Source organism: Malus sylvestris, chromosome 2 (assembly GCF_916048215.2).
Source record: "Malus sylvestris chromosome 2, drMalSylv7.2, whole genome shotgun sequence".
NCBI lineage: Eukaryota > Viridiplantae > Streptophyta > Magnoliopsida > Rosales > Rosaceae > Malus > Malus sylvestris.
In genome coordinates this window covers 3,544,852-3,556,521 of record NC_062261.1, presented here as the reverse complement: position 1 = coordinate 3,556,521, position 11,670 = coordinate 3,544,852, and the positions used below count along the sequence as shown (strand labels likewise).

The following is an 11,670-nucleotide window of genomic DNA, read 5'->3' as shown; positions in this document are numbered from 1 at the left end:
AAAGGCGGAAAACTGAAAAAATTAAACTGTGTTTTTCATTTCATTGTAAAAGTATTTGAACACATACAACTTGAAAACAATTACATCACACTCCCATACCCCAACATCGAAAACCGGTGGTTGGTAGTCTCAGGAGGGCTCATGATGCTTTCTGCCTAAAGAACATACTTTTTCCCCATTTTGCACCACTCTAAACCGAACAAACGAAGGAAAGAACGGAAAATTGGGGGAAGCAGAAGATAATCATAATCTGCCCTGACCTCCTCGTTCCTTAACTGAAGTAAAAGATGTGAACCACTGCTTCCAAGCAGCATCCTTTTGCTGCTCGACCCATGACAAAAAGGCACTGTCCAACAGGCAAAAGATGTTTACATAGAGGAGTTGGTACCTCACAGGAACATATCGGAAATTCGCAGTCTGAACAATTGGCCACACACCACCCTCCAACGCAAGGGCTGGTAGGAAATCTCTCTTCAAATCCTCCTTCACCTGAACAGAATTCTTGCCCGTGGAAAATCCCATGTAAGTGAAAAACACCAACAAATCCAAGGGGCCAAAGATAAGGCCATCCATTGCCACTTTAGCAGCAACAAACTGCGCTGACTTGGGTTGTAGGTGAAGCTTCAGCTTTATAAACTTGTCCAAGCCTTCGTACCTACAAACAAGCAATGTTATACCTTTTCTTTTTATTTTCTTATAGCCGGAGGGAAAAGAACGATTGGTAAAACAAACCAGAAATGGCCAACTGGTCCAACAAAGGCAAACCCAAATGTGCTTGTGATAGCTACGCGTTTCCAGTTAACCTTGAAGTTTGCGTCTGTATCCTGTTGCATGAAATATATAAATTTTCACCATATGTGCAGAGAAAGTAGTCGATGGACAAAATACTAAGCTGCTTCACTACACACAATGACTTGAAGTGAAGTGAACAAACAAAAACCAACAACGACTAGAACTAAAAATCAATCAGGTTCCGCTCCACAAAGTCAGCTGCATCATTTGATGTTAAATCCAACAGTTCACAAAGTTTGAGGAAACAAATAAGTGGAGAGAAAAAGGGATCAAGGCTTAGTTTAGATACACTCTAAATTAAAGAACAAGATAGAAAGAGCTACACTGGAACCCATACTTGCACTGTTGCACAAACTCACGCACACAATGATATATTTCAGTGGTACCTGAACTCCATAGTTCATTTTTCAATTTGAAAGACATAACCGAACTGAAAAGTATCTTTTCCTGCACATAATAAAAGTAGTTCCTTGACAAGCCTATCCTAGTACTTAAATAAAAATAATAATGACAGGAAAAACATATTTGAAGCAAAGTGTCAACAAGGTAGTCCTGATATCATGCACCATCTGAGCAAGACAATTATATCAAATACTAACCCGATGTCTTATTTCAGAATAAAAAAATGTTTTGCTGATAAGTAAAATATAAAAGAAGAGAATTGAACGAAACAAGGTTCCTCTATGTAGTTATAAATCAAAGAATGACCGACTGCAGGTATGAGCAAATAGCATGGGTTGCATAGCTAAAACTAATAAGCTCATCTGCAAACGCTAGTAGATAATCATCTAGTATCATGTCATGAAATTATCATCTCCGGTTGCGATGGCATCCATTTTCTGTAACGGAATTCATCGATTTAATTGATAAACAATTTGGCCATTACAGAAAATGAAGCCATCGCCGGTTCATAGCCATTAAATCATTCCATTATCTGCACTCTATAGTCCATAGTATCCTTATTCTGGATGATAAATGATACACCGAAAACTGTCGAAAGTATCGTGTTCTCCAAGACATCGAAACAGACCCACAATCAATTTTCTCCAATTCTGAAGAACAGATTCATGAGTTCAAACAAACAAGGTATCTACTTCTCAAAAAACAGGAAACTTCACTCTAAAACAAGTAAATAACAATTACACAAAGCAATGTAAATTACCCAACTTTTTCGAAAAACCCAACTCAAAAGGAGAAATTTGCAGCTACCCAGTTCCCGAAAACAAGAAACTGAATCGAAGAAATGAAATGACAGGTTCCGGATACGAAATTAGAAAAACCCAACTCACAGAAAGATGAAGGCGCCTTCTTGCGTTGGAGTGAGTAACGTACTGGGCGGCAATGTCGCCGACGCCCCAGAGGACGCCGGAGCTGATGACCTGGGTTTTGAGTGGGTGGAAAGAGAGGCAGTTCTGGTACCATTTCCAGAGCTTCATCATCATTTGTGGTGGCTACTGCAACTCGGTGCTCGGCGTCTGTGGGAGGAGAGACGGCAAACGGCGGAGGAGGTTGGAGGCTTTTCTTTGAAGGTAGAAGCCTTGACAACGGAGGTCCCTTTATTTGTGAAAAGGGACACTGGAAAGAGTAGAATCGAGCTCGGACATGTACGTATCGTTTGGCATGCTGATGGGATGGGACGGAACGGAACAGAATGAGACGGGATAACACGGAAGGAACGGAGAGGGAGCAAAGATGCATTCAGATGGAACAAGGAGGAAGTAGGAAGAAGGAGATGTTATAATTTTGTGTTACACGGATATTGAATGAGTCGTTCCAGGGGAGTAAGACGGAATGAAAATTCATCCAAATTTTGTCCTATAGAACAGTGCGTTTCACCCTTTTTAGGTGCACCAAATGTGGCACGGAACGCCTCGTTCCACTCTGTTCTGTCCCGTCCCAGTACCAAACAGAACCGTAAAGTTTGATATTTTCCGCCCTTTCTCTTTGGTTATAGTGTTGATTTTGATTTGATATTTTGTTAAGCCCTTTTTTTCTTTTTTGTTGATTTTATTGTGGAAAAATATTGCATAAGGAAATCTTGGATAATAGACAAGGAGAAATGACCACATAGGTTGGATTCAAAGTGGTACAAAATAAAGAAAAAAATTGGTCCAAAAAGAAAAAGGAAAAAACACAAAAGGAGGATAATGTTGTGGTCCTTGTAATTTTCGACCACTAAATAAAATAAACTATAATTTAAACTAGTTATTAATAGAATTTTTTTGCCAATCAAAATAAGGTAAGAATACTATTTAGTAATTTATCACATTAAAATTTGATAGGCGATAATATAATTTCATAAAATTAAATTTTGTTGTATTTTATTATCTATGAACTACAGGTGATTTTTTTATATTAAAAAATAAAAAACAAAAACTTCTCTTCCTACTCTCACTCTCACGTTCTCTCCCTCCCTCTCCCCCTCTCTCATTCCCATTTTAAAACAAACATAAGTTTTGATCAAAGGCGAGTTTGAGTTATGTTATTGCTAGTTTAGTGTGAGGTTAAACCTACTTGGTTTTTTAGTATAGACTAGCATATGCCCCACACTTTCATGTGTGAAAATATTTTTTATTTTTATTTTAAAATGGAAGGAGAAAGGGAGAACAAATGAATGTGGATTAGAGAGAGAAGTTTTTTTTTTTTATATTTTATTTTTCAAAATTAGAGGATGTTAGGACTTAGGATCAGCCTTGGGTGATGCTTTGAATAAAAACTGTAAAATTTAGTTTGTATAAATTTACTTTACTACTCATGATTTTATTTTATAGTAAAAGATAAAAATGTTTTTTTACTTTCTTTTGATTGATAAAGAAAATTTTATTAATGTAATTTTAGATAATATCGATTAGATTCAAATAAAATAAACTATAATATTGTGGTACTTACGAAATTGAGGAAGCAGTGGAGAAGAATTGGGAGAATTTGTTGCTGTCAGGGGGCTCAGCTAATGGGTAGACGCCAAGTGGTAACGATTCGATTGGAGGCTGTTAATGAGGGAAAAGGACCGTCGCCGGATACTTTTCCTATAGACAAGGATTGTCTGCCCTCCTAGTTGTGGTGTCCTTCCATGCTGTCCTATTTTGTGCGGTCACGGTTAAGCTACGTCAACATTTTATATTAATTTTTTAATGAGATAATAAGATAAAAAATAATAAAAATATTAAATATTAACGTAGCTTAACCGTGACCGCACAAAATAGGAGGGCATGGAAGGGCACCACAACTAGGAGGGCAGACAATCCTTGTTCTTTTCCTATGGATCCTAAGAATTTTGCAATCGTGATCGTATATCGTACGGTCAGTTTTTATTAGATATTATTTATATTCGAATTTTAAATTTTAAATTTTAATGATTTCTGATCTGACGATGTATGATGAACGAACATGATTGCGAGATCCTTAAGATCCCTACGAAAAGGATCCTTCCGTTAATGAGGGCCTTGGATGTGCGTCCCTGTTATTTTATATTATAATGTAATGGATCTAAGTCGGCAGTACTTTCCTGACTCAGTTTCATTCCTTTGACCAAAAAGAACACTCACTCAGTTTCTTTCTTCTTCCCCCATACCGGCCGGAATTCAGTCGTTACAAACACAAATGCTGCCAATTTTTCAGTCGTGATCTGAACCACTTGCAGTGCCATAACGGTGGACACCGCAATGAGAGCCCACGGAGCCTCCTCTTCATCATCCTCCAAGTCCAAACTTTGGAATTACGACGTGTTCTTGAGCTTCAGCGGCGTAGACACGCGCAATGGCTTCACGGGCCACCTCCACGCGGGCTTGAAAGAAAGGGGATACCAGGCTTATATCGATGAGGACGATCTACACAGAGGGGAAGAAATAAAAGAGCAACTGTTCCGGGCAATCGAAGAGTCACGGATCTGTATCATTGTGTTCTCAAAGAGGTATGCGGATTCAAGTTGGTGTCTCAACGAACTGGTGAAGATCATGGAGTGCAAATCCAAACTGGGGCGACATGTTTTGCCAATATTTTATCATGTTGATCCTTCAGACATCAGGAAGCAGGAAGGTAGTTTAGCCCCAATATTTCGGAAGCACGAAGATGACATCCGTGAAGAAAAAAATGACAGAAAACGGGAAGCCAAGAAAGAAAGGGTAAAGCAATGGAGAGAGGCTCTTACTCAAGCTGCAAACTTGTCTGGTCTGGATCTTAAAAACACTGACAACGGGTAACCATGCATTTCATCTACAATTTTTTTTTATCAACAATATATATTTTCTTCTGGTTGGTTAAGTCTTGCAAATAGTAAGTCACTGCAAGGCTGCACTGCCATTTGTATCTCCTTACGAATTGTGTTTCCAGGCATGAAGCAAAGCTTATTAGGAGAATTATTGATGAGAATATCTGGGAATGGCTCCCCAGCACAAACGAATTACATGTGGCCAGGCACCCTGTTGGAATCGATTCTCGTGTTCAAGAAATTACCAGTCATCTTTCAAGTGGTGGATCAAATGAAGTTATCATGGTTGGAATTTGGGGGATGGGTGGATTGGGCAAAACAACAGCTGCCAAAGCCATTTATAACCAAATTCATCATAAGTTCCAATTCAAATGTTTCCTTGCCGACGTTCGTGACATTACAAGCCAGCATGGTCTGGTCTATTTGCAAGGAAAATTTGTTTCTGACATCTTACAACTTGCCAAGCCTCAGATTATTAGTAGCGTTGATGCAGGGATCACTGTTATAAAACATCATCTCCAACGTAGAAAGGTACTTGTCATTATTGATAATGTAGATAATTTTGGCCAACTAAATGCAATTGCTGGGAGTCGTGATTGGTTTGGTCCGGGAAGTAGAGTCATCATCACAACAAGGGATGAACACTTAGTAAAGCTACTGAAAGTGGATAAGATATATCCAGCTCAAAAAATGAATGAAAAAGAAGCTCTTGAGCTCTTTAGTTGGCATGCTTTTGGGAATAGTGGTCCAGATGAAGGATATTATGAACTGTCAAAGAAGGTAATTTCTTATTGTGGAGGTTTGCCACTAGCACTACAAGTCTTAGGCTCTTTACTAATTGACAGAGGCCAAGCTGAGTGGAAAAACCAATTGGAGAAATTGAAGACGATACCTGAGGAAGAAATTCTAGAAAAACTCAGAATAAGCTTTCGTGGGCTAGATGTTCAACAAAAGGCTATATTTCTTGATATATCTTGTTACTTTGTTGGAATGGACAAGGACTATGTCGCAAAAATATTAGATGGATGTGGTTTTTCTGCAACAATAGGTATAAGCATCCTCCGTGAACGGTCACTTGTAACTCTTGAAGAAAACAATTTGATGATGCACGATTTGCTTCAAGAAATGGGCAGGGTAATCATTTATGAAGAATTCCCTGGTCACCCCGAAAAATGTAGTAGATTGTGGAATCCTCAAGTGGTAACTGAAGTATTGACACATAAATCTGTAAGTACACTTCCAATAAAACTTTGGATTTATGCACCGTACAAGAAAAGCATTATACATTATACCACGAATGTCTATATACATTAAACAACATTTATGTGTAAATATATGTATCTGCATTAAGAAGCTCAATTAGCAAAATTACGTAAAATATATGCAAATAATCCTTTTCTTACCCAGTATAACGTGTTGTTGACAGGGAACTGAAGATGTTGAAGGACTTGCTCTAGATTTCCCTCATCTTTCGGTACAAAGCTCTAACAAGTCCAGTTTCAGTACAGAAGCATTCGCCAATATGAAGAAACTGAGATTGCTTCAGCTCAACAACGTGCAGCTCAATGGAAAGTACAAACATCTTCCCAAAGAGTTAATATGGTTGTGTTGGCATGGATTCCCTTTAAAGTCCATACCAGATGACTTTCTTAATCAACCAAGACTAGTTGTATTAGACATGCAGTTTAGCCAACTGGTACTAGTTTGGGAGGGTTCCAAGGTACAATCAATTTTTATTTTTTTTATGAGATCTTTCTTTTGGATATTAATTTCAATTTGTCTTTGTTTTTATGCAACAGTCGCTTCAGAAGTTGAAAAGCATTGATCTCAGTTTTTCTGATCACCTAAAAAAATCACCAGACTTTTCACAACTCCCAAATCTTGAAGAATTGATATTGGAAGGTTGTGTGAGTTTGTATGAGATTCACCCCTCCATTGGTCATCTTGAAAGACTTTCTTTGGTAAACCTGAATGAATGTGAAATGCTTAGTTCTCTTCCAGGGTAATTCTATAAGTCAAAATCTGTTGAGACTCTTCGGCTTACTGGCTGTTGGAGATTCAGAGAGCTGGCTGACGGCTTAGGGGAGATGGTATCATTGAGAATACTTGAAGCAGAGGATACAGCCATAAGACAAGTACCACCTTCCATAGTAAGATTGAAGAACCTCACTTCTTTATCTCTACGGGATGTTCATGTGCCCCATTCGTTATATGGCTTAAACTCTTTAAGAGAATTAGAACTGTCATGCTGCAATTTAACTGATGATGCACTCCCTAAGGATTTTGGGAGTCTAATTTCTTTACAATATTTGGATCTTCAAGAGAATGATTTTTGTACCCTACCGAGCATCAGCGGTCTTTCAAAGCTTGAAACATTGAGGTTAAATGATTGCACAAATCTTCATACAGTAACTGATTTACCAACAAATTTGAAATTTCTGTATGCGTTTGGTTGTCCAGCATTGGAAACAATGCCAGAAAAGCATTGGAAACAATGCCAGATTTTTCGGAAATGTCAAATATGAGAGAACTGAAAGTAAGTGATTCACTCAAACTCATTGAGGTTTCAGGTTTGGATAAGTCCTTAAACTCCATGACAATGATTGATATGCAATGGTGCACCAATCTCACAGCTGACTTTAGAAAGAAGATCCTACAGGTCTCTCTCTTTCTAAATCATCTTTCTGTCGCACGCTCACACACTCAAAAGCACATGTACATGTATCTGTGTATGACACTTGCATTGTATATATAGGGATGGGCTTCTTGCGGACTTGGTGGCATTTTCCTTCATGGAAATCCTGTTCCCGATTGGTTTGAGTTTGTCAACGAGGGCAATAAAGTTGGTTTCGATATTCCCCCGAGTGATGGTCGTAAGTTTGAAGGGCTGACTCTGTTCTGCTTTTATCGCTCAGGCAGTAGTTTTGATTGTCATCTTCCTCTTGCCATTACTGTTATAAATACTACCATGCATACTGAGTTGCGAGCCTGCATAGGTAGGGGAGATTGGGAGGATTCTCGGATAACATGTGGCGAACCTGAAGCCCATTACCTTTGGCAGGGACAATTATCAAACTTTAAGCTCAATTTGCAAGGTGGAGATAAAGTTGACATTATTTTTGTGGCGGATTCCGATTTTTCTGGTACAATAAAGATAACAGGGGTTAATCTAGTATGGGACAAACCTCTGAAGGAAAATATGCATGATTTGGATCGTGCTGGTTATGTTTTTGACCCACATCCAGCTCAGTTCTATGAAGGACCATCTGATAATCATCCCAGTAATCGGATGAGAATTACTACAGATGACAGAAACAGAAAAAGGCAAAAATTTTGAAGACAAAAGAGCATCTGTCATCTGTCTAGAGATTGATCCACACCCGGATCGGCTCTATGGTGAGGCACGAACAAGGTGGTATGCATCGTCATCATCAGGCTCATCTTCATCATCACATATCTGAGTTCCTGAACTACAGATCACTGTAAGCTTCATCATCAGCCTCTTTTGTTTTGAATTTTGAAGTTATATTGCACCTAGAAACATTTCAACATCTGCCACCGTCGGCTCCACCTCTCTCTCCAACCTCTGCCACTGTCCGCTCAATAGGTAAATATCCTTACCACCCAGGCAGCTTAATTCATTAAGTTAATTGGATTTTTAAAACATGTAATTTTGGTCTAAGGTTTGTATCTTTGAAGTGTACTGAACTTAACTGCTGTGTAAAGAGCCCAAGTTGTACTCTTTAAGTGTGTTTGTAAGCATTGGTTATGATAACTGTGATGGTTTCCACAAACCCATTTGATTGCATGAAGATTTGATTCTTGAAAGATGTGGGTTGGGATGTTTTCTAATTTGGGCTAGATTCTTTTCCCCCATTTTTATCTTTTCTTTTGATATGAGCGATATTTGGAAAGCAGGGAATTGAAGAGGGGACCTTGGGTTGTTCAGAGGCGAATGCTGTTAACCAACCGAGCTAAATCTGTTACGGATAAATTGAGATTTCGAATTTAAGACTTGATAAATTTCTGATATACTGAATGTACATGCCTCAAATTTGTCCATTGCAGGTATGCACTGGAAGTCAAAAATCTGAATTTAATCAACAAAATTACTTGTGAAATTGAGGATGGAGTGGAGAAAAGAATTGGGAGAGTTTGGTGCTGTTAGGGGCTCAGATCATGGGTAGATGCCAATAGGTAACGATTCCATTTAGGCAACAAATCATCTGTACTCGCGGTATGCAGCGTACATAATTTTATGGTTCAATGATCAATGTGCATTCTGTATCTTCCTTAATCTGCATTACTTGTACAATTAGGCTGACAATGCGTTGTTCTTTCGTTAACCTTTGTACATAGGCGTTGTTTATACGTGCGTGTGGTTAAGCATGGTAAGTGGCCTAATTCTGATCGTTGTGACTACTTAGGAGCCACATCTGCGCAAGAAGGGATCAACTCTGGTAGATTCAGGAATCCAATCCCGCTGCCTAGGGTGTTTGGGCAAGAGCAGTTGTCAAGTACTTCGTTCAAGAACGAAACTGATGAATGTTTTATTGCGAAAAGGAAGCCTCATGAGGCCCATTCCGTTTTCAAGGGTTTAGCGGAAGAAGGACACAGGCCAACTCTTATAACCTACACAACTCTAGTAGCTGCTTTGACAGGCCAGAGGCGTTTCAAGTCTATTCCCTTGCTCCTCTCTGGTGGAGAGAATGGTATGAAGCCCGATTCATCACTTTTTAATGCCATGATCAATGCTTCCTCTGAATCTGGAAATATCAACGATGCCATAAAAATCTTTCAGAAAATGGAGAAGAGTGGATGTAAGCCCACAACCAGCATTTTTAATACTCTTATCAAAGGATATGGAATTGCTGGTAAACCTGAAGAATCTTTAAAACTGATATAGCTTATGTTGCAGGATGAGATAACAAAACCAAATGACAGGACGTATAATATTATTGTTAGATCCTGGTGTAGCGAGGGGAAAATGAATCAAGCCTGGAATGTGATGTATAAGATGGTTGCATCTGGTATTCAAGCCAATGTAGTCACTTACAACACGTTGACAAGGGCTTACGCCAAGAATGGAGAGACATATATGGCTGAAAGGCTGATGTTCGAGATGCAGAACAACAAAGTGCACCCCAACAAGCAAACTTGTGGCATCATCGTAAATGGCTAATGTAAAGAAGGTAGCATGACAGATGCCTTGAGGTTTGTATACAGAATGAAGGATCTTGGGATGCAGCCGAATCTTGTTGTTTTTAACTCTCTTATCAAAGGATTTCTGGAGATTACTGACACTGATGGAGTTGACGAGGTGAGTTTTTACCTTCGATGCTTTAGCACTTAGTTCCTCAAATTTCTCACAAAAAATTTACTTACACAAAGAGCTTAACTTCACAGGTACTAACGTTGATGGAAGAATTTGGGATGAAACCGGATGTAATAACATTTAGCACCATAATGGATGGATGGAGCTCAGCAGGACTCATGGAAAAATGCCAGGAGGTCTTCAATGACATGATAAAATCTGACAAGAGAACCCAACATCCATGCATTCAGCATTCTTGCAAAAGCTTATGTGCGTGCCGGTGAGCCTGGGAAGGTTGAATCACTTATGACATCCATGGGAACGTATGGCATGCACCCGGATGTTGTAATCGTCACAACCACCATAAACGGGTGGTGCAACGCTGGAAAAAATGGAGCATACCCGGAGTGTCTATGAGAAAATGTGCGAAATGGGAATCCCCCGAATTTGAAAACTTTTGAGACTCTTATGTGGGGATATGGAGAAGCTAAGCAACCGTGGAAAGCCGAAGACTTACTCCATATAATAGAAGAGAAGGGTGTTCTTCCTCAGAAGAGAACTATCCAGCTTGTGGCTTAAGCGTGGCGCTCAATAGGTTTAGTGACCGAAGCCATGAGAGTCTCAAATGATTCGGAGAAGAAAGTAGGAGGGACAAGGTACCTGAGCAGAGTTTGGAGATGATTAGTAGGAAGCAAAACTTAAGTACTCTTATCCTAATGTTTTACAGTTACCTGGAGTAGTAGTTTCTGATACCGGCAGATCTGCTGCCAGTATACGAGGTCATATGATTTCAAGAGGATTTGGGTTTTCAGCTGATAGTATGCAGCACAATGCTGCTAAAACCGTGTGTCTTACGCATACTACATCGTCTGCGTTTAGAGTACAGCAGCCACTGTTTATATGTAGCAGGCAGTTTCAGTGTCGAGTTGGGATGTCCAGGCATTTTGTAAATACACGTCCGGTGGTGTAAATATGTAAACGAGGAAACAAGGATGGTCACGGTGATCGGCGAGCAGAAGGACTCCTTGGTTCTGACTCTTGAATTCAAGATTGGTGATGATTCTTTGGATCCTTTTGGTGTTGCTGATCAATTCTGCAATTTAAAGTGTTCTGAAATTGTGTGCTACATGAAATGTGTAACATATACTATATGTGTTCATAATTCAAGGCTGAAAAATCTATATCTGGATGTCCAAATGCAATGTAATGACTTACTGCACAAAAGATACCTACAAAACCAATCGACCCATGTAACAAAAGAAAAGACAACATGTCCAAACTTAGTCAAGTTGGCGCTAAGCAGTATGTTTTTTCATTTGCTCTTAAGTTGGGTCTCTTGATTTGTCTTTGATTTATT

The 11,670-nt window shown here is 39.2% G+C and overlaps 1 protein-coding gene and 1 pseudogene across 1 annotated transcript; one reads left to right on the top strand and one right to left on the bottom strand.

Moving 5' to 3' along the window:
• Positions 1–13: 13 nt before the first annotated feature.
• On the bottom strand, positions 14–2,493 carry LOC126594341 (uncharacterized). Its single transcript, XM_050260594.1, has 3 exons — positions 2,082–2,493; positions 733–824; positions 14–655 (listed from the first exon to the last, which is right to left on the bottom strand). Exons 1-3 carry the CDS (start codon positions 2,232–2,234, stop codon positions 244–246), a joined length of 657 nt encoding a protein of 218 aa, XP_050116551.1. The 5' UTR covers positions 2,235–2,493; the 3' UTR covers positions 14–243.
• Positions 2,494–4,305: 1,812 nt separating this feature from the next.
• Positions 4,306–11,633, top strand: LOC126594076 (disease resistance protein RPV1-like; annotated as a pseudogene).
• The last annotated feature ends 37 nt before the right edge of the window (positions 11,634–11,670 follow it).